This window comes from Apium graveolens, chromosome 7, assembly GCF_009905375.1.
Source record: "Apium graveolens cultivar Ventura chromosome 7, ASM990537v1, whole genome shotgun sequence".
Classification (NCBI taxonomy): Eukaryota; Viridiplantae; Streptophyta; class Magnoliopsida; order Apiales; family Apiaceae; genus Apium; species Apium graveolens.
The window spans coordinates 149,165,417-149,187,829 of NC_133653.1; the positions used below are offsets into that span (position 1 = coordinate 149,165,417).

At 34.6% G+C, this 22,413-nt stretch overlaps 1 protein-coding gene across 1 annotated transcript; it reads right to left on the reverse strand.

The window, feature by feature from the left end:
• Positions 1–14,288: 14,288 nt before the first annotated feature.
• LOC141671535 (aspartate aminotransferase, chloroplastic) lies at positions 14,289–21,074 on the reverse strand. The gene is made up of 12 exons (XM_074477807.1): positions 20,912–21,074; positions 20,697–20,786; positions 20,285–20,362; positions 19,543–19,737; positions 19,243–19,281; positions 19,039–19,128; positions 18,847–18,955; positions 18,657–18,766; positions 16,854–16,997; positions 16,339–16,505; positions 15,171–15,435; positions 14,289–14,658 (listed from the first exon to the last, which is right to left on the reverse strand). The coding sequence occupies exons 2-12, from the start codon at positions 20,763–20,765 to the stop codon at positions 14,527–14,529; spliced, it is 1,398 nt and encodes a 465-aa protein (XP_074333908.1). The 5' UTR covers positions 20,766–20,786; positions 20,912–21,074; the 3' UTR covers positions 14,289–14,526.
• Between the last annotated feature and the right edge of the window lie 1,339 nt (positions 21,075–22,413).

The window sequence follows — 22,413 nt, forward strand, 5'->3', positions numbered from 1 at the left end:
ACCATTCTACCAAACATCCACAATTAAGATAGAAGTTGAATAGGCATCAATTATGTTGAGTCCCTATATGTCTACAGAAATTGACAACATAATGATTTAAGCACAAGTTATTCCTTTTTATTACACAGGGCGAATAAAACAGTTAGAGTTACCCACTAATCATGCAACATCATACATGAACCTATGCTAGCATGGCAAGTTCTAAATCTCGAGATCCATCATCGCTTCACAAGAGATTAACACCCTATCTTATATGTTCGCGACGCACATAAGACGAATACGCACAACCAATACTAGATATCATACAATCATCACACACTAAGGTATTAAACAACTAACTAAAGAATTCCATAGTAAATCCGTTACGACCCCATGATCACGATTAGCCCATGATAGCACTTATCGTCATCATGGGTTCATATGAAAACATGATAAATAAACACAAGAGAATAATAACTAAAGTAATTATATTAAACCAGAGTACGTCACAAGAGTAAATAGGTTTAAAGCAAAGAAAACTAGCATCCAACGTTACAACGAAATAAAGAATCACAAGAAAATATGCTTCCTCTTCGTTGCGGTGTGCTAAAACGATCTTCTTCCTTATCTCCTTCGCTCCCCGATTAATACAACGATTCAACACACGTGAAACGTCTCTGAATCTACTTATATAGAAGTCTCATAAAACTCAGATTACACAGAAGTTGGAAGCTAAACAGAAGTAGAAGTCTAAAATAAATATTTTAATTTCCCGTCCCTGCGCGGCCGCTCAGCATAGCTGAGCGGGCGCTCAGACCCCTACTGGAAAATGTCTGATTTTTGCTATGTTTCTCCGCTGTAATCTACTCATTTCTTCCCTCTCGCGATGCTAGACACATGCCAAGGCTTATTATTGATGATTACTCCCCCAAAATGCAACTATTACCCTGAAACGCATAAACACTAGAAAAATGCATCAAATACACAAAATGCTTGATTTCAAGACACCAATTTAAGCCATTTTAAGACGTTCTAAGTGGTATAAAATGCCACTTATCAACTACCCTCAAACCTTACAACCTGTGAAGGTTGATTTGCACATGAAGGTGCATTTGAAACTACCAGGGGTCTTCAGTAAAAATTGATAAAACTCTTGTGTTTGTGTTGATGTCATCAAGGTCTACCCCAGCATGTAGCCTCTCACCAACTAAATTTGGGTCCTGGGTGGTGAGAACAGTCTCTTGAACCATGTCACATAATGTTGGAAATACCTGAAAATCATATTCAAGTGTTTGATTGAATGAAGAAGAAATTTGAGAGATTAGATTTCGAATTTCAGAATTGAGTGTTGGTAGATACCCCTGAATGGATGAGGGAGCTTCAAAAGATGTGCTCTCTTTTTGTGTGCCATTCTTATTTCTTCTTTCATACACTTGAATTTGTTCAAGTGTTGGTGCAGACTCTTTACATGGTGCACTAGGGAGAGTGCTCTTTTCAATAGAGACACCCTGTTGAGAGGATGCCCCTAAAGTCTGTTTTAATCCTTCTTTTTCAACTACATCATTTTGGGAGGATGCATAGGTAGCTTGAGTGGTCAACTCAGTTTGTTTTGCCTTCTTTGGTTTCTTGACCAAGGTTGACTCTGGTTCTGTTTGATCCTCACCACTCTCATTTATTATAGTTAATGGTGCCTGCTTTCTCTTCTTTTTACTCACTTCTCCCTTTTGAGAGGATAAAGTGGTTGGTTTCCTAGATGTTATAGGTAAAGAAGAAGGGGTCTCGGTATGGGAAGGCCCCTGTTGGTGTTCCTGTGTTTGTATTTCCATTAGGACAGAAGCAATTACTGCACTAGATTCAATGTTAGACCTCATGTCAGGCATAGGGTAAGGGTAAGTCCTGAATCTCTCCAACATGAATGGAGTGAGTCTAAGAGTTACAGTTACCTTATTTTTAGTAGTAATTGAACCAAATAGAACCTTGGACACTTGCTTATAGTTGCCTATTTGTTTTCTATCTGTATCATTTAGCATGTGAATGTCATGCACTTTATGATTTAAAGCAGACATTATGAATCTAGGAAGAAAGATTTCCTTACCTCTTGATTCCAAGGGAATTATGAGCTTAATGCTCAGCTCCTCCATGATGAGATGACCTACATTGAGGTTTCTGTTGCCGGTCATTGAGAACACCAGCCTATGGACAACGCTTGAGATGTTGTCACACCTTGTCTTTCTACAAGTGAAGGCCCTAACAATGGAGTCAAATAGAAAGGACCATTTCATCCTCAAGTTCTTCTTGTTCAGGCTTGCCAAATTGATCTTCTCAATGTAGTTTATGAATTCCATGAACTCAGTTAGCTCTTCTTAAGTTGGAACCTCAACCATCTTGTCAGTAGAGATGCCCAAAGCCACATTGACATCATCCTCAGAAAATTCCACTTTTTGGTCTATAATAGAGCAACTAACCACAATGGATACAGCCTGGTTTTCATGCACCACAGTCCTCACCATAGTTGTGTTCTAAAAATCCCTGCGAATATCAAAGTACAGCACTGGATTTGCAGTTAGAGCACCTGCAAAGTATGTTTCAGAAAGAAACTTCATAAAACTCTTGAAAGTATCAGGAGCATGATTTGCATCTGTAAATGCAAGATAGTTGGTTCCTTCCTTTGGGATAAAGGGTATAACTGTGTTTGATGCCATTGTAAGTGTTTGAATTTGAGTGGGTAGGAAAAATTAGAGAGAAAGAACTTGAAATGAGAGAAACAGGTTTGGATTTTAAAAAATTAGGTCACTTAGAGATCTCGAAAGCGTAAAGAGGTGTATGTCGAGATGTCTGGGTATTTATAGTAAAAGGTAAATGACTTATCGAGAACTTAAAATAGATGTTTGGGATATGCTTATCGAGAAGTCATATTGAGAATAGATACATATCGATATGTCATTTTCCTGACTATTATCGAGAACTAGAAATTGGCTTGTCGAGATGTCAAATAAATACTCAATTTGTCCTGGATTGATTAAATTATTTCCAATTTTCATTTGAATGAATCAAGATAAAATCAGAATGAATTTTATCAAAAGTATTGTACCAAAATAATTTATTAAGTTAAATTATCTTAGTTCTGAGTTATTGATAAGTCTAAAGTTTATACTTGTAGAGAACTCTGTGAATTATCACTTATCAAGATCTCTACAATGACTTATCGAGAAGTCATAATAAAGCTTTTCGAGAAGTCCTTCGAGAAGTCGGAAAAATGACTTATCGAGAACTCACTAGAGAAGTCTCAAAATGACTTATCGAGAAGTCAATTAGACTTATCGAGAACTCAGTTCTCTATATACTTTTGTTCTTTTTTGTTCTTCCTCGTGCTAATTTCACATATTAAAAATGTGAATTAACATTTGGACAGTTTTCTTTGATTTGAAAAATTCCAAGCTAAATTTGAATTTTGAAAAATAAATATACATAGATTTCTGAAATATTTATAACTCATATTCCAGTTAATTTCTAATTAAATCAAATTAATTTTGCTTTATTAGAAATTAATCTGCTATAAAACATTAGATGAGTTCTTGCCTTTAGGATGAAGAATTTAGCATTTCAATTTCACCTACAAGTCTAATTAAAGTAGCTTCATCCAAAGGTTTAGTAAAAATGTCAGCTAACTGTTTTTCCATTTGAAAAAAAAATGAGCTCAATGGTACCATTTGTAGCATGTTCTCTAATGAAATTGTACATTACATCAATGTATTTTGTTCTAGAATGATTAAATGGATTAGCCACAATACATATAGCACTAGTATTGTCACACATAATTGAAATTTTGTGTAACATAGGTCGTCATCCATTAGCTGATTTCTAATCCAAAGCACTTGAGACAGCAACTTCCAACAACTATGTATCCAACCTCAGCTGTGGAAGTTGACACATATTATTGTTTCTTGCTATACCAGGATACAATTCTTTGTCTAAGAAACTGACAGCTTCTACTAGTGCTCTTTCTGTCAACCCTGCATCCCGCAAAATCTGTATTTGTGTATCCAACAGCTTCAAATTATGTTCCCTTAGGATACCATAATCCCAAGTTTGGAGTTCCCTTCAAGTATCTGAAAATCCTTTTCACAGCCATCAAATGTGATTCTTTTGGATTGGCTTGAAATCTTGCACAAATACATGTTGCAAATATAATGTATGGTCTACTAGCAGTCAAATATAACAAAGATCAAGTCATTCCTCTATAACCTGAAATGTCTACACTTTTTCCTTTCTTATCTTCATCTAACTTAGTAGCGGTAGACATAGGTGTAGATGCAGGTGAACAATCAACCATACCAAACTTCTTCAATAGATCTTTAACATACTTGGTTTAGCTGATGAAGATTCCATCACTTCTTTGACTGACTTGAAATTCAAGAAAGTAACTCAACTCTCCCATCATACTCATTTCATATTCACTTTGCATGGGCTTTGAGAATCTTTGACATAGCTTTTCATTAGTAGAACCAAAAATGATATCATCCACATAGATCTGAACTAGAATCATATCACTACCATGCTGCTTGTAGAAGATAGTCTTATCTATTGTTCCTCTAGTGAATCTATGTTTAAGCAAAAATTCTGACAGTGGGTCATACCATTCTCTAGGTGCTTGCTTTAGTCCATATAGAGCCTTGATAGTTTGTACACAAAGTTTGTAAATTCAAGATCTTCAAATCCAGGTGGCTGTTGTACATACACTTCTTCTTCCAAGTCACCTTTAAGGAAATCACTCTTCACATCCATTTGACACACCTTAAAATTTTAGTGTGCGGCAAATACAAGAAAGATTCTTATTACTTCAAGTCTTGCAACTGGAGCAAAAGTTTCATCAGAATCAATTCCTTCCTCCTATGAGTAGCCTTTTGCAACCAACCTTGTTTCACTTCTATTGACAATTCCATTTTCATCCATTTGAACACCCACTTTCTTCCAATTACACTTCTGTTCTTTTGTGCACGACCAACTCCCAAACTTTGTTTCTTTCAAATTGATTTAGCTCCTCTTTCATAATAGATATCCAATTAGGATTAAGTAGAGCTTCTTCAATTTTCTTAGGCTCAATTTATGAAATAAATCATGCATGTAAACATTCATTAGCAGTTGCACTTCTAGTTCTCAATCCAGCAGTTGGATCCCAATAATTACTTCTCTTATGTGACTCCTATCCCATTTCCTGGTGTGAGTTTGTTGGCTTGAGTTTTCTGCATTTTCTTCACAATTAGCATGACTTGCAGAACTTTCTCCTCTTTCTCCCCTGAGTTTGTGCTATCAAATTCAGGTGTTTGAGATGAGCTTCCATTTTCATGATTCACTTGTTCAGTTGACTTTTCTTTCATTCCATTGCTTGTGTTAACTTTAGCTTCAGCTTCAGAATTACTATCAATATTGAGATTTTCAAATTTAAGGGCCTCGGTTTCATTTTCATCAAGGCATTCCAAGCCTGGACACTTGTCATCATCAAAAATCACATCTGTACTTTCCATAATTTTCTTTTGTTCAAGCACATAGACATTGTAGGCAGTTCTATCCAATGAATATCCCAGAAAAATTGCTTCAAAAACCTTAAAGTCAAATTTTCCCACATATTCAGAGTTGTCTTTCAAAATATAACACTTGCTTCCAAACACATGAAGATGCTTCACAGTAGGCTTCCTTTTAGATAAGAATGAGTAGGGTGATTTTCCAAGATTCTTGTTAATGAGATATCTATTTTTATTATAACATGCAGTGTTGATAGCTTCTTCCCAAAAACTTGTTGGAAATTTAGCATCCTGTGGCATTGTTTTAGAAGCCTCTACTAGTGTTCTCTTCTTTCTTTCAACTACCCCATTTTGCTGAGGTATTCTAGCAGCTAATATTTCATGAATAATGCCTTTGTCTTTGTAGAATTCAGTTAGAGTTGTATTTCTGAATTATGTGTCATTGTCACTCCTCAATCTTGTCACACATTCCTGATTTTCATCCTGCTTCTCAATCTTCCTGATGTGTTCAATTATGATGTGTGGATTTTCATCCTTATAATGCATAAATTCTACCCATGTGTATCTTGAGTAGTCATCCACCATCACAAGTGCATATTTCTTCCTTGAAATTGATAAGACATTAATTGGTCCAAATAAGTCCATTTGAATAAGTTGCAAAGGCGCACTTATGGAATTCACATTTTTACTCTTGTGACTTGATTTCTTTATTTTTTCCATTTTGACAAGCCTCACAGACCTCATTTTAAGCAAGCACCAGATTTGGCATATCTCTCACCAACTCCTTATTAACTAGGGTATTGATGGCCTTATAATTCAGGTGAGCGAGCTTTTTATGCCACAACTTGCTTTGTTCTTCAGATGCCTTACTGTAGAAGCAAAAAATTTCATCCTCATTTGCTGAGTCCAGGTCTGCAATAAATAAGCTTCTCTTCCTTGCTCCTTTTAAAGCAGTTTCACGTCAAGACCAGCTACCAGTGCTACATCTTCAATGACAACATTTCCAGAAATTATCTTTCCATATCTGTTGTGAAACCTTTGTTGTTGTCTCCAAAAGTCACTAATGGGACATCCATCTCCTCAAATTGTGATAGCAGGGTCATATCACATGTCATATGTCTTGAGCATCCATTGTCTATTATCCATATGACCTTCTTTACTTTGCCCTGCACACAATGAGGACTAAGTGTGTTTAGCAACCCAAGCAGTTTTGGGTTCTTTCTTCTTGTTAATAGATTTGGTAGAAGTAGAATTTGATGAATCAGAAAGAATCAAATTCATTAATTGATGTGCATTTTCCTTTTTAGTTGAGGACTCAATATTGACTTCCTTAAGATCTACTCTCAGCTTGTGGCAACTTGCCATTGCTTTCATGTTGCAAGGTATACAATCAAACTTGTCACAGAATGAGTAAGGATCATTAGACTTAGCTTCATTATACTTGCATGCTCCCATTCCTGGCTTGCTAACAACCTTTTTGCAAAGGTGAGTTAGATGATTAATAGAGCCACGCTTTTGACATTGTTTCCTGGGAGCATCTGCAACAAATTCAAAGTTATTTCTTTTATTTATTCCAACCTTCCCATTTCTATTTTTCTTCTTCTTTCCTGCATTCTCAGCCTTAACTTCCTTGATTGGTTTCTTGGGAGTTTAGTTCATCGTGGGCGTCTTCTTAGCTTTATGAGTTGGAGTTATTTATGTGCATTTGTTATCATTATCCTCATCAGCAAGCTGTTGCTTTATCACCAACTCAACTTCACTAAAATTTGCTTTTCATGCCTTGAAAAGAGGTGCATCCACTTTCCTCAACATAACTGGGACTTCTTCATCTAGAATTTTTTTTCCTCTGTCACCTTCAACCTTTTTGTTCTTGTTCAATGCATCATAATCCAAGCCAATAGTTATGTTTGCACATGGCTTGTTCTTCTCATGGTACTGACCAACTAGCTGAGATGCATTCCTGAATGACTTTAATTTCATCTCATTATTCTCTATCTTTTCTCTTAACACGGCTTCTATTTTACTAGCACATTTCAGCTTGTTCTTTAGATATTCATTCTCTTGCTTGACTGTCTTAAGCTCCACAAGCAGTAGCTCAAACTTTTGTTTCTCACTCTCAAACTTTCATTAGCTTTTGATAACCTATTGACCTCCTCAGTAGCTGCTACCATGCTAGTATGGATGTGGAACATTTCTATGCTCATCTTTTCAACAGTCTCCTTATATTAACTTTCATTTAAATCAATAGTGGTAAGAGTTGGTACCTTTGTTTATGATGAGGATGACTTTCCTTGCTCCAAGATCATGAGTGCATAGTTTCTTACTTCCTTATCATCATCATTATTTAAATCATCCCAACTCTTTCCTTCTGCAATATAAGCTTTCCCTAGTTGCTTTCTTAGAAGAGCCACATACTTTGCCTCCAATTCAAGATAGGCCTTGTCCTTTTTCACCTTCTTAGGCTTCTTGCATTCTGTAGAAAAATGGCCTAATTTATCACAATTGAGGCACCTAATCTTTGACCTGTCAACAGATCCTGTTTTGTAGCCATTTTTGCTGCCAGAATTGTACTGTGCCTTTGCCTTCCAGCTGTTGTCCTTGTTGGATGTTTGTCCCTTGTTTTTGAAGAACATTGTCTTCTTTACTCTAATGTTAGAGAATTTCCTTGCTAAGTAAGCCATGGACTGATCAAACTCATCCAGTTCATCCAAGGTATAGAATTCATCCTCTTCAAGTTCAAGAATAACTTGCTTTCGTGGTTCCTTATTCTTTTGCTCATTACTTGAACAACTAGAGTCTGAATTTCTAGTTCATCATCAGATGACTGGTTGTCATTAACAACTAGTGCACTTGATCCATTAAAAATGTGCCCTTGACCAGCTCTTAAAGATTTTCTTCGGATCATTTCCAGTTCATAGGTTTTTAAAATATCATAAAAAAAACCTTCAGTGTCATTTGGATCAAGTCTCTACCTTCTCTTATAGCTGAAATCTTCTGTTCTAGATGGTCAGGAAGGGTGAGAAAAAACTTCAAGTTAACCTCCTTAGCTTCATAGTATTTGTCATGAAGCTGCAAGTCATTAATCAGTTTATTGAATCTTTCAAAGACATCAGTTATACTCTCCTTTGGTTCAGCCATGAAACCCTCATACTGAGATACCAGTATTCTTCTTTGATTGGATCTAACTTCCTCTGTAACTTTACATAGAATTTCTATTTTCTCCCAGATTTGTTTAGTTTTGTCACAGTTGACAATGTTATTGTACATGCCATTGTCAAATGACTCTATCAGAATTAATTGCACACCACAATCAAGAGAAACTTTTTCTTTCTTAATGTCTATATATTTTAAAGAATCTTTAGGATCATAATGAGCTGGGATAACCATATCTCCATCTGTAGATTCCTCAATCCTTTCATAGGAGTGAAAGGTCTATTATTCGGAATCTGGATGTACAAGGGATTGGTCATCCTAAGAAATAACACCATCTTCTTCTTCGATAATGTGTAGTTATTTTTATCAAAGGTTGGTATCTTAACACTGCTAATCTTCTGTGTATTCATTCTTCCATGATCTTTAATCTGTTTGCTTTTAGATTTTGCTCTGATACCACTTGTTAGGTAATGAATACAACACGGAGGGGGTGAATGTGTTTTGGATATTTTTAAGGCTTTTTGAATGTTTGTTACTTGGTTAACAAAGCAGATTATAAATGCAGTAATATTATGTTAGCTGAAATAAAACAGTGCACACAATATTTCAAAATCAAGCTAGTGTCTTGTTACAAATCCTGGGTTCTTTATAAGTAAAGAACTCAGCTTCTTCCTTGAGAGAGTACAAGAAAAACTAGATCTGTTTGATACAATTTAAAAGCAAAGGACCACTATTTATTTTATAGATTAGTAAATATAGGTTTACACAACATGCAATAAGATGTACTAAACCATACTTTAAGTTATCTCTAAAACTTTCCATTTATGGCTTAGTGTATCTTTGCAAGTCGTGTAGGTCTGTGACTTTCCTTTGTCAGTTAATCTTGGCCTTTGATCTTGCACTCTTCAAGCTGCTTTTGTAGATTTCTCAATCTAAGTGATTAGATCGTTTGTTGATTGATAATCTTGAATATTTAACTTGTCTGCATTCTGTACTTGAGGTTCATATTAAGATCTCTAGTTTGTTGTATAGAGAATTGACATCTCGATAAGTATAGTGGCTTATCGAGATCTATTAGTTCTCTATAAGTGTTTTTGACTTGTCGAGGTTTTTGAGTTCTCTATAAGTGATTTTGGCCTATCGGGGTCTCTGAGTTCTCTATAAGTGTTTTTGACTTGTTGAGATCTCTGAGTTCTCTATAAGTGAACTTGACTTGTCGAGGTCTCTAAATCTCTGCATTTAGAAATGGCTTGTCGATATCTTTGAGTTCTCTATATGCATTTTGACTTGTCGATATCTCTGAGATCTCTAATGAGAAGTTGACTTGTCGATATCTCCAATCTTTATATCTTTACTTTAACTTGTCGATATCTCTGAGTTCTCCATATGCAGAAATAGCTTGTTGATATCTCCAATCTTCATATCTTCATTTGACTTGTCGACATATCTGAGACTTCTCTATTAGCCATTTTGGACTTCTCGATAAGTCATTATGGAGTTCTCGAATGACTTCTATGTATGACTTGATATATGACTTGTAGATATCTTGACTTAGAACATTTTTCCTAAAACTGATTTATTTAACTCCAAGCTTCTTCACAATTTCTATGAGGCATGATCTTGTTGATCTTCTTCCAGAGTTTATTCTTAGGCTTGAGACTGTTTACAAAAACATACTCCAGTATGATCTTTGACATATTTAAAGATTCAAATAATACAATACAAAATACAGATTTAGACTATCATACAACTAAATCTTAGGGTTGTCAAAATGACTTAGTCTTATTATAGTACAGACATGTCCTGCATAACACTTATAAGCTGCATAATACATATGCTAGAGATAAGCAGTAGTTGTGCATTCCCTTAGTATAGGGGACCCAAAGTTGAACATTTTTCCTAAAACCGGGAGGCGAGGTTCCCGAGTATATTTTATATGGTTTTCAATAACTATTAATCGAATAAGGTATATTCGATAGTTTTGAATAGTAATCAAACTTTATTTGCAATTATTCAAATAAAGATCTTATTTTCATATAAGTATATTTTTTGTTATATATTATTTGTTTGAAGTATTGGTTTCAAAACTTCTACTTCATTTATTTTTATAAAAACTATTCTTTAGGGGAATATTATTTAAATAATAATATTCAGATATTTTTTAATATATCAGAATTGATTTATTTTATAAATCATCCTTACTTCAAACATTTTCAAAAATGTTTTCAAATCTTCAAAATGATTTTAAAAGTTAAAACGAATCCCAAAACTCGTTTCTAATATAAATCTTTTCTTTCGTGGAGGAATTTAAATACTCGCTCAAAGCCTTGGGGATCCGACTCCGTGGTGTATTTTTATCGCAATGAAGTTGCTGATTGGTAATAGAGTCTTTTATTACTTGCCCAACGTTTGGGAAGTAAGCCAATCAAAATGTATTGGCATAGGCAACATAGGCTCAGTGGGAGTCAATCAAATTGTAAGTGGCTGAGTGGCAGTCCATCAATGCGTAAGAGGCCGGAAGACGGTCCAATATTAGGTCCTAATGCGGCCAGGGTGATGACCAGTGGGGAATTCATCAATCTACTAATAGAAAAGGTGACTTGATTGATATCTATACCTGATCAGCAAGGTATCAGGTTTATGCCAAAGTTTTCCTCCTTCCAAAATTATTGGGTATTATAACTGTGTTTATACTTTTCATAACAGATGTTTTCAAGAAGTGTATGATATATATAAATATATATGTCTCTGTGTGTGTATATCGGGACTCATGAAGTATCTCGTAACTTCATTTTTTTTAAATAACATTTCACAGATTGATTCTATACAAGTTTTATCTTGTAGCTTCATCTATATGATGAATCTTAGAAATTAAGTATACTTTGAACAGTTGAAGTTCAAGTAATTTTTTAAAAAGATATAAGTATATTGGAGTGTTTGTAACTTCATCTTTCTAAACTTATATTTAGTTAATGATTATCTTATGCATAAAAGATTTTCAGAAAGTTATCGATAAAGATAGTTTGCATTATTGAACAAACTATATATATTTATATAGGGTCTTACTCCAATGAGAACCCCATAATTGTGAGATATGAGATCTAATCTTATCCACTCATTTAAATACATCATGTTGATCTTCACCGTTCATTTAACATTTAATTTTAATATTAATTATCTTTAATCTAATTCAACCACCCATTAACCACCATCACCTCCGGCGTCCACCATTTCTGGACGCCACCAACTCCGGCGACCACCAGAAAATCACCACCGTTAAACATAAGATCACCACTGTCAAATGAAAAATCACCACCGAAAAATGAAAAATCACCACCGATGCACTAAAAATCACCAACGAAAAATAAAAATCACCACATTCTGCCATAGTTTCCGGCCACCAGATCTAACCACCAGGTCTATTCATAACTCCGACCACCAAATTTATAACAAAAATCACCAGATTACATGCTTCTACCACCATTGTTGTCGTAAATATTAACGAAGCAACACAACTACTACCTCCTACAACATTATCGCACAATCACTAATTCAATATCACATCACCACCAACACTACCATCTACAGATCCTCAATATGTAATGAATCTCCAACTACAACCCAAAATCACCATAAAATGAACAATAATCAATAACAATTGAGAAAACATCAAATTTTATTAAAAACAATTGACGGAACAAACCGAAAATGAAATCGTCGAAGCTAAAACGGATCCATCAATCGATAGGACTGAATTCGTTGAAGCTGGATCTACAATAATTGCAGAAAAATCATTAAAAATTAATGAACAGAGGCGAAAAAATGATGATCAGGGACGGATTGGCGACAACTCGGCTGGTGGGGGTTGGTGGGATGCTTAAAGAGAGAGACAGAGGTATGTGGGTGATAAAGATAAGTGATGGGGAGAAGGGGGTGAGATGTAGGGAGGGGGAGAGAGAGTGGGGGGAGAGGTGGGCGGTGGTGGAGCAGCAGTGGCGACGACGGGTGAGAATGGAAAGAGGCAGTGGTTGTCCATGTGAGAAATGGATTAAAGAAATTGGATGAATAATTGAGAGAAAGAGATGTATGGTTGGGATTAAAATAAAAATAAAAAATATATTATAAAATGAAGGGATAAGATTAGATCTCATATCTCATTTTAAGATAGGTTCTCATTTGAGCAACTCCCTATTTATATATATATAATATATAGGGAATTTTACGACTTCGTCGCATTAAAGATATCAACTTGATTCATTTTTACTTGACCAATACTTTCATAAATACTACGAGAATGCTCATATATTGTTAATTAATATACATGTTATTTTGCTGAGTTGTTTTGTTCACCCGTACTTTATTTCTTCATCATACAACAACAGTTAGGCAAGATGAAAATGACCAAACTCCCAATTCGCGAACAGATTGGCAATGTTCCGCCGCTTCTTGTAGGCGTTGATGCCGCTATGGCTGAGATAAGAGTTACAATAGGCTAGGCTTTCAATTTTGATGTATCAGATTTATGTGTATTTATGAATTGTTATTATGGCAAAAAATATGTAAATTTATTCAAAAACCCTTTAGAGGTTATATTTATGAATCCATTTAATAGACCCATCAAACACCCGAGGAAGATACTCATCCAACCTATTGCACATTTTCTATAAAATGATACAACTATTTTTAGGAAAATATTAGGAATATAAAATTTGTTTATAAAATAGTTATAAAATATTATGTGTCGGACTTTTATTCGTTAAATAAAAATGGACCCCGACATCACATCAATAACATCAATTAAATTATTTTATACTGTCACATCAATTATGCCATTTTATTTGGTAACAATTGCTTGTACACTTTTTTGTGTCTGGCATTTTTTAACAGTTATGTATGGTTTTAAAGTGCGATTATAATTTTACGTGATTTGTGGATTGCAATAGTTGTAAAATGCTACCTTTGTTCCAAAATAATGTTTTAATTTTTTATTTCATATTTTGAAGAAAAAAAAATCAATTTTATTAATTTTATTTAAAATAAACTTTATTTATGCCAAAAATACAAAGTAAAACTCTAAACCGAAACAAATGGAGTTGCAAGTTTGTAGGCATACAAATTTTCTAACCCCGACAACAATAGTCAGTATTATGTTTAAGGATTCGTCGTTTGGGAGTGCTATTGAAAACTGTTGTGCTGTGAGAAAAAATGCTGGTGGAAAAAGGGCTACCAGGTTAGATGATTGTTTGGTAAATTTTTATAATTTATACATATTTTGAGATATAATATATAAATATAATATTTTTGAGAAGGTTTGATAGTAAAACTTATAATTTTCATATATATGAAAACATGGGAGGCATGATTATATGCTAATTTTTAAATCAAAAGCGCTATTCCAAACAGCAGAGCAAAAAAGGCGTTAGCTATCTGTTCCGCAATTACCCGTATAAAACTGGTTGTCGCTAGAAAATTGATGCTATTAGCTAAAATTGATGCGATTAGCTATTGAGTCGATAGTTTTCTCGAAGATGTAAGCTCACCGGTAATTAAAACCTGATTGTTGTACTCACTAATCCTATGTTAGTTTGGGTTATGTCATGGTTCATGGATGATCTGGACACTGATGTACGCATGTGACAAATAATTTGTTCCGGTGTAACATTACAATATGGTCACATTACCAAAAAAAACACCGTAAAGCATTACTAACTTCTTTGCCAGAGAAGAAAGGTAGTGCAAACCTATTACTGTTGGCATCTCAAAAACTGGAGATGGATTATTACAACATCCTGATCAAAGTTGTAATCAACTTTCAAGGTATTCCACTCGAAAAATCACTAATGTCTTGCCTAGTGTATTTAGATTGTTCTTTCTAGCTAACATTGTAGAATGAGTCAATAATGGCATCAGCAAGATATTCACATTTCGCTGAAGACAAACCGGCCAAAGAAATTCTTCCGTCCTTGGTCATATACACGTGCCACTTGTTAGTCATGTTGTCACTCTGAATTAACAGGGAAAGTAAATAACGTAAGAATGATGTACAGATATCCAGCAAGGTTGCGTTAGAAAAACATACTATAAAGTAATGTATTTGAAGAACTCATTCAGCTGTACAATATACTGAAGCAAAGATGATTATAAGCGGTCAAATATTAAAGAAAAAACTCATCCTTGTTTAAGAAAGAGAAACAGTGTTTCAGGATATGTAAGAGGTTTGAAATATTCTTTAATTCCTACCAATGGAACCGACTACACGGTAAAAGGAAAAATATTATAAAATTTAGTGGATCAATTATTATACTATATTCGAATATACCCTCTAAGATTCATGTCACTAGCTAGCCCAAATATATGGTTTATTGCAGTTAAATTTGACCTAGAGCTATTTGTGCTAATCTCCCCGCTCAATGAAAACTAGCTCCACCCTTTTCTCTCATTCTGAGCTGAAATCTCATACTTAAACAATTCAGGAAAAAAACTGCATATAACACAGTATATATCAAAGAAGTTCACCTGAGCTTTGTTCAAGCCTGTGAAAGAAAACATGCCAATCTGTTTGAGAATATATGACCAGTCCTTCCCACTTTTATCATTTGCGCATATGCTGTCAAATAATTTCTGTCTGACACTCTTTATCCTACCAGCCATCATTTCCATCTCTTCTTTCCATTCATTAAAGAGAGTAGGATTTCCTACAATATTAGCAACAATCCTAGCACCATGAACAGGAGGGTTCGAGTACATAGGTCGAGCAAGCCTCTTCAATTGGCTCTTCACCCTAAAAGAACAGTTTGTGAGTTGGTAAAAAAAACAGAGTAGTCAAAACTATACAAGTCACCTTAAGCACATGGCAAACTAATAAAAAAAAATATGCACCATGGTCACTAGATTGTTGACAACACCTGTACCCATGCAGGCTACAATGTCTGACCAAGTATAGAGTTTTCATCAGGTCTCAAAATTCTAATCCAATCGTCAATGCACAATCAAATAAATAGATACAAGGACACGTGTGTGCGTCAGCTCGCATGTGAACAAAGCACAGAAAATAAAAAATTAAAAGAAAATCAGCCAGCATTAGCATGTATGGATGAATAATATAGAAAAGATACAATTATTATGTTCCGAGGTTAATTTTTAGCTTTCAGATAGGAACGCCAATGCACAAGCAACGTGTATTTCCTGCTCCCTAGCTGATTAACACAAAAAAAACATGGTCACCGCATATAGGGGAAGCTATAAGGAAATACTAGCGCAAAAACATGAGGTATACGTCCTCGTTGCACCCAACTCGTTCTTTCTTATTTTCTTCTTTATGTCGTAATAGCAGATATAATTCATATCTTGAATCAACATTACAGCTTTTCCACAGAACAATAACTGGATGAAGCTGCCCAGTGATGGATTGCCAAGGTAAATTGCGTAGTCCTTCCTAAAACTGTTATTTCTCCATCTTAAACAATTTTGAGTCATGGACTTTAATATTCTAAAGCTTTTTTTTCTGTTATGGTCATTGGTCAATTACAGATTTTTAAATACTCACACACACGTCTCCATGGAGGTTTGAACAGTCTCCCACTTACTACTACGAGGGGAGTGGTATCCGCTGGGCTAGGCCTTGCGGTCACAGATTAGTACATTCATAAGAAAGTGCTATCTACTATATGTAAGGTCATCAAACCTTGTCGCTGCATCTGCTGATGAGCAAACAACATTGATTGCACCGATCCTTTCTGCATAGAGGCCCAAGTTTTTACTATATGATTGGGCAACTAGAAGCTCCATTCCGCGTGATGCAAACAATCTCACTGACGATGCATCTTCATCAAGACTTCCACTTGCAAATCCCTGTATTGCAATGAGTTCCGGAACATAACATTTACTATCATAGTTTGTAAAATGAAAATTTTACCTAGTTCAACAGATTGGAATTATACTCTTGATATAGCTACAACTTAAATAGAAAATGATCTGATAGACTAATAATGTAAACCCGTGTAGACAGCTATGCAAGCAAGATTTCTCATTTTGTTTTAAATTTCATAATAAAACTTATTTTGTTTTACGAAATACTGGGTGTATATGAAACTACACTTCTCTATACATTAACATCATTTTAGTGAGTTACTCTACTAATTCCACGACTTCAGTACGATAATATGTAATGAATCTCTTGTAAAGCTTAAATAGCCGTACCTGATATGCAACATCAAAAAACGGAATGTGGTTTTTCTCCTCAATTGCATCAGCAATTTTAACCCATTGCTCAGGGGTTGGATCTATACCAGTTGGATTGTGAGCACATCCATGAAGCAACACAAATGATCCCTCAGGGGCAGCCTGCAAGAAAGTACAAGATTATAAACATAAACAATAAGAGCTCATTAGATGCACTAAGCTGATATACAGAAATAAGAAGAGGCGACCCACACTCTAATAATCAGTCATAGAGAATAAGCTATTAAAGGAAAGATTCATTACAAGTTGTAGACACAGTGCTGGAAAGTGGAACCATTGCGTACTACAGCTAATTAATCTCAACATTGATACAATTAGATCAAAAAATATAAAATTCAGACAACCTATATCTATTTACTTTATAAACCTAAATTCATAAAAGTAAAACAAAGAGTTTAAATTTATACAAATTCTTTTTTGGGGGTCGGGAGAGGACAACTAAAAACAAAAAAATGACACACTTTGTGGCTCCAAGGCTTCCTCCAAAAGGTTTTCAGGTACAGCTAGTAAGTGAATAAACCTTTTTCACCCTAGCATTTTCACCCTTTAATCTCCGTAGTCAGTTTTTTTGAACATAACAAAACCAAGTTTAACTAGCCCAAAAGTCCATCTCTCCAGACCCTGGTATTCTTCTCATTAATACCTCTGACTAATAGAGGCTCTGAGGCTTCCTCCAAAAGGTTTTCAGGTACATTTATAAAGTAAATAAATCTTTTTCACCCTTTAATCTCCTAGGTCAGTTTTTCTGAACTACATAACAAAACAAGTTTAACTAGTCCCAGAGTCCATCTTTCCAAACCTTGGTATTCTACTCACTAATACCTCTTACTAATAGAGGCCCAAAAACTTGTTCATAAAACGCTTTGTATCTGCTTGGAATTGCAAGTCATCCATCTAATAATGTCTTCCTTCTTCAGCAGCTATTCTCTTGTTTAATATCTTCTCATACCTATGGAGTTTAACCCACCTTACATTGAATCTTTCTTTGTTTTTTAAAACACAAAGATGCTCCTACTATATTGAAGAAAAATCACTTTTAATGATTGGTAAATAAAACCTTTAAACTGTTTGGTCGGAGAGAATGGAATGGGAAAGGTTTGTGGAGCATTTCTTTTCAAATCATAGTTTGAGCTCTTTTTAGATATCATAGGGATGGATTACAGGAAGACTGATTCCATTCTCCCCAAGTGTCATTCATACCAACCAAAAACAACATTATTGGCACGTCGCACAGCCATAGATTATTTACTATCTGTATTACATTTGGTTCAGCACTTCAGCTGCGGGGGCAGTCTATATCTTAGTGCAATGTGCCATAGTATAGCTCCAGTCAGTGTCTTCAGGATACATAAACTAATGAAGTAAACTATGCCACACAAATGATGACTAAAGCTAAATCATATGACATCAATATCGTAATTTGGAGAAGAAAATAGAGTGAGAGGAACGAGGAAAAATCTGATATAAAAGGTAACTGCAGGTGCAAATTTACAAGGATTATCTACGTGCGGTTTAAGGGTTCTAAATCAGCTTCAGTCTCAAATAAATTATGACATCAAACCAGATTTAATTTTTTAATCATAACAAATCAGCTAGTAAGGATAAGACACACTGTAATAGCATGAAATGATATCAGCGGTGACAAGTTAGCGACGATAAAAACAGTGTGTAATGCACTGTTGCTCTCTCAGAAACATGAGACAAAAGATAAGTTCACATTAGGCATCTCGAAAAGAAAAGATATAGTCGAATAGTCATTACTTTTATATCTGATAGCATCCCATCAAAATCCAAACCAACTGTTTTTGGGTCATAGTAGCGATATTCAGACCATGGAACTTTGGCGTCATTGAAAATGTTCTTGTGGTTACCTGCAATTTTAATTTTAGCTCAGCATTTAATTTTATTTATAGAACTACGTAAATAAGTTTAGTAGAGTGATGATACCCACCCCATGTTGGCGAAGATATTAAAACTTTTGCACCGGGGAAATAGCGTTCTATAAGCGCTGCAGCAAGCCGAAGAGAACCAGTTCCAGAAAGTCCTTGGACAGTTGCAACCTAAACATTGAAATAACACTAAGGTAAATGAGATATACAAGTCTGAAAGTTTTTTTGGGAACTGCTGAATTTTATGTCCATACTCTTTGTTGCTGAATAACTGGATTGCCTGCTCCAAACAGTAACTCTGCTGTAGCTTTGTTGAATGCAACCAATCCTTCGATGGGTAGATACTAAACAAAGCATATCAAAAGTTCAGAATACATTCAAACTAAATTGCAAAAAGATTCGCAATAATAATGATAATCTTTAAATAACAAAATTCAACGCTAATATAGCTGCTTTACCTCCTTGTTTTCTCCACTCGCCAACATTAGATTCTCTGCCTACAATACAAACAAAAACTAAAGTGAAGACCCGATATTAAATAACTTAGTCCAACTAAAATTTCTACACGAGCTTTTGCAATTTCAACATTACTAAGAAATGATTTTTGAGCCAACTTTATTTATCTCAGTTTAAACAAGGCAAAGGGTTTAAAATGATAGTTATATTATTTAGCAAAAAAACAAAAGATAGTTAAATTAGTTAATACATAATAATAGAAATATAATTACTTGCCAAGAGATTAAGAAGAAACCATTCACCTTCTTGACAACATTAAGCACATATGGTTCTAGATCTTCAGTTCGATATGCTCCGACACCAAGGTTTAGCTTCATTTCATTTGTGTCTGCTTTAAATGCTTCAGAGACACCAAGGATTGGGTCTGGTGGCGCCATTGTTATACTCTCAAATCGAGAAACATTAGTAGCAACAGACATTGTAACCTTACTAAGAGACTGCAAATAAAAATAAATTATAGTAATTAGCTAAGAAATATTAACACAGAGAAAATAGGGAAAAAGATATGAAAATTGAATGTAAAAATAAATGTTTTTGTGAGGGTGAATGGTTGGGTGTAGGGGACTAGGTAAAGGTTTAAAAACGAGATATCTCTTTCTCTCTCTCCCCCTCCCTCTCCCTCTCCCTCTTCTCTCCCAATTACCCTCACCCTGTTCTCTCCCAATCCCGCTCTCGCTCTCTCCCCCTCTAGTTTTTCTCTTTGTGTTTGCGTACGAAGCTATTCTTCCTAGATTAACAATTAGTTTCTTATCCTTTGTTTCCTTTGGAACTCCATTTCACAGACTATAATGGTTTCCACCAGCCTTAGGGAACGGAATGTTACATTTTCAAAAATATAATTTCTACCTGTGTGAAGACAGATCAAATAAAATGTCAAACTCAAAATTTTCCATCTTTACCGATTTTTAAGGGCTGAAAAGAGGAAAGCAGTCATAAAACTTAAAAGTCAGTAAGTCTACACAATGATGAAATGAAGTCTATTACCTTTGTCTTGAAGAAGGAAGGTTGTTTCCCCTGCCATAGTACAGAATTAAAATTGCAGCTTCCAAGCTTCAACTTTTCCTGTTCAATAAAACAAAAACAAGGTCTTACAAAGAAAGCATAACCGTAACATCTTTTCAACTATGTCTAAATTTCCTATTTCACTAAAAACCCTTTTCGAGAAAAACAAGAATGCAACCACAGATGGACAAGAGAAGCATAACACATAACACAACGAAAGCGAAACATTAGCAAAGGAAATAAATACTTATAGCACTACAACTTGCATAATTATACCAAAGGAATAACATATGATCAGATGAAGATCAAATCTGAATATCTAAGTTAAAAAAAAAAGAATCAAAACACACACACACATACAAAACGCAAGTAAAAGAATAGTAGTGATTCTGACCTTAGAAAAAGAGGCAGCATTTGGAGTGGATGATACAACGGAGAGAATCGCAGCAGAAGAAGCAGCCATTGTCTATCTGTATGTATGTATCTGTGTATATATACAAGAAAACCAATAAAGATGAAAAATTAAATAAAAACAGAAAGACAAAGAGTAAGAGCAATCAGAAGACTGTTAATTGAAAAGGGTGATCATCAAAATCAGAGCTTGCTGACCTGTGATCAAGATTTAATTATGTGTATGTTTTTCTTGGAATGGTGCGTTTGTATATATGAAGGGGACTGAACTGTACTTGTTTCACTTTACAACTTTGGAAATTTCGCCAAAGCTGTTTTGTTTGATTCAGATTGGGATGTAGCACTCCAGAGTTTATTCCTCCCATGATCTTTCGTTTGAACTTAGATCATTAAAAAACGCAAATCGGACCTAAGCGGTGATGTTACCTTCTAAGCGCTAAAGCGGGCGCTTAAGCGGTTTTAAAAGCGGACGCTTAATCGGATTATAAATAAATAAATAAATATGTATATATTAAAAGTAATGAATATTTTTTAATAAAGAGATAACATTCACGTATTATAATAAATCAATAAAATAATAATTCATAAAGTCATAATCAACTTAAAAAATACAAGTAACATTTAAAAATATCAAATTATACCTTTTTTAAAAATAAGATTTATTTTTTTCTAATTATTTTTAATTCCCCTTTTAATTGGTCAAAAACCGCTTAATCGGTCAAAATCCGCTTAATTCCGCTTAGAACCGCTTAAACCCGCTTAAATTTTATTAAACGCTTAAATATCCGATTTTGCACTAATCCAAGCGCTTTGACCTCCGATTCCGCTTAAGCCCCCGCTTAAGCGTACGCTTAATGCGCTTTTTACAACACTGATTTAGATTACTTCGATTTTAATAACATGACTTGTGAATATGGAATCTGGTTATAATATTTTTGTATAAAAATGGCCAACGTTGTATGAATCTTCTTTAATATTTTTAAAACGTGATTGCATTTCGTCAATCTATAATACCTAATGACTATTTCATAATTTACCTATTTAACAATTTGGGTAAAAAATTTACACATGACCCAAATCCTATACATTTTGCTAGATCCATGGACTACCCAATTAAATTCAATTGACCCATCTTAATTTATATGGTTATTATTTGAATTTCAAAAATAAATCTATCTATGGAAAATGATTTGAACAAATCAAATCATGCATGATTTTCTCCAATTTGTTACATCGTTTTCTCTATCTTTTTCCAAATCATCATCCCCCTCTCTATCTCTCCCTCAGTCGACGGATTACAATGGAGTTACAGTATTGCTTCTGAACTTAAAAACTTTGTTTGGAGTTTACAATGCAGTCTCAACGTATTGTTTAAAACCTTGGTTGCTCCATAACTGTTTTTGTTAGATTGTTTGATATTTTCCCTTGGTGTCTCCAGAACTGTGTTGTTAGATTGTTTGATGTTTTCATGATTGAAACGCTACATGACATTATTCTTATTATGTTCAATTTCAGGATTCAAGCGTGTTCGTGGATGTAATATTGAGAAAATCTTGAATCCATCTAATGCCACCAGTGAACAAGGTTTTAATCCTCATGATGATGCAGCATGCAAACATTTTCCTATTTATATTTAACTGATTTGTTGATTTTGTCGAACCAGATACAAAACATAGGGTTCGTGGGAGAAATGTCAATTC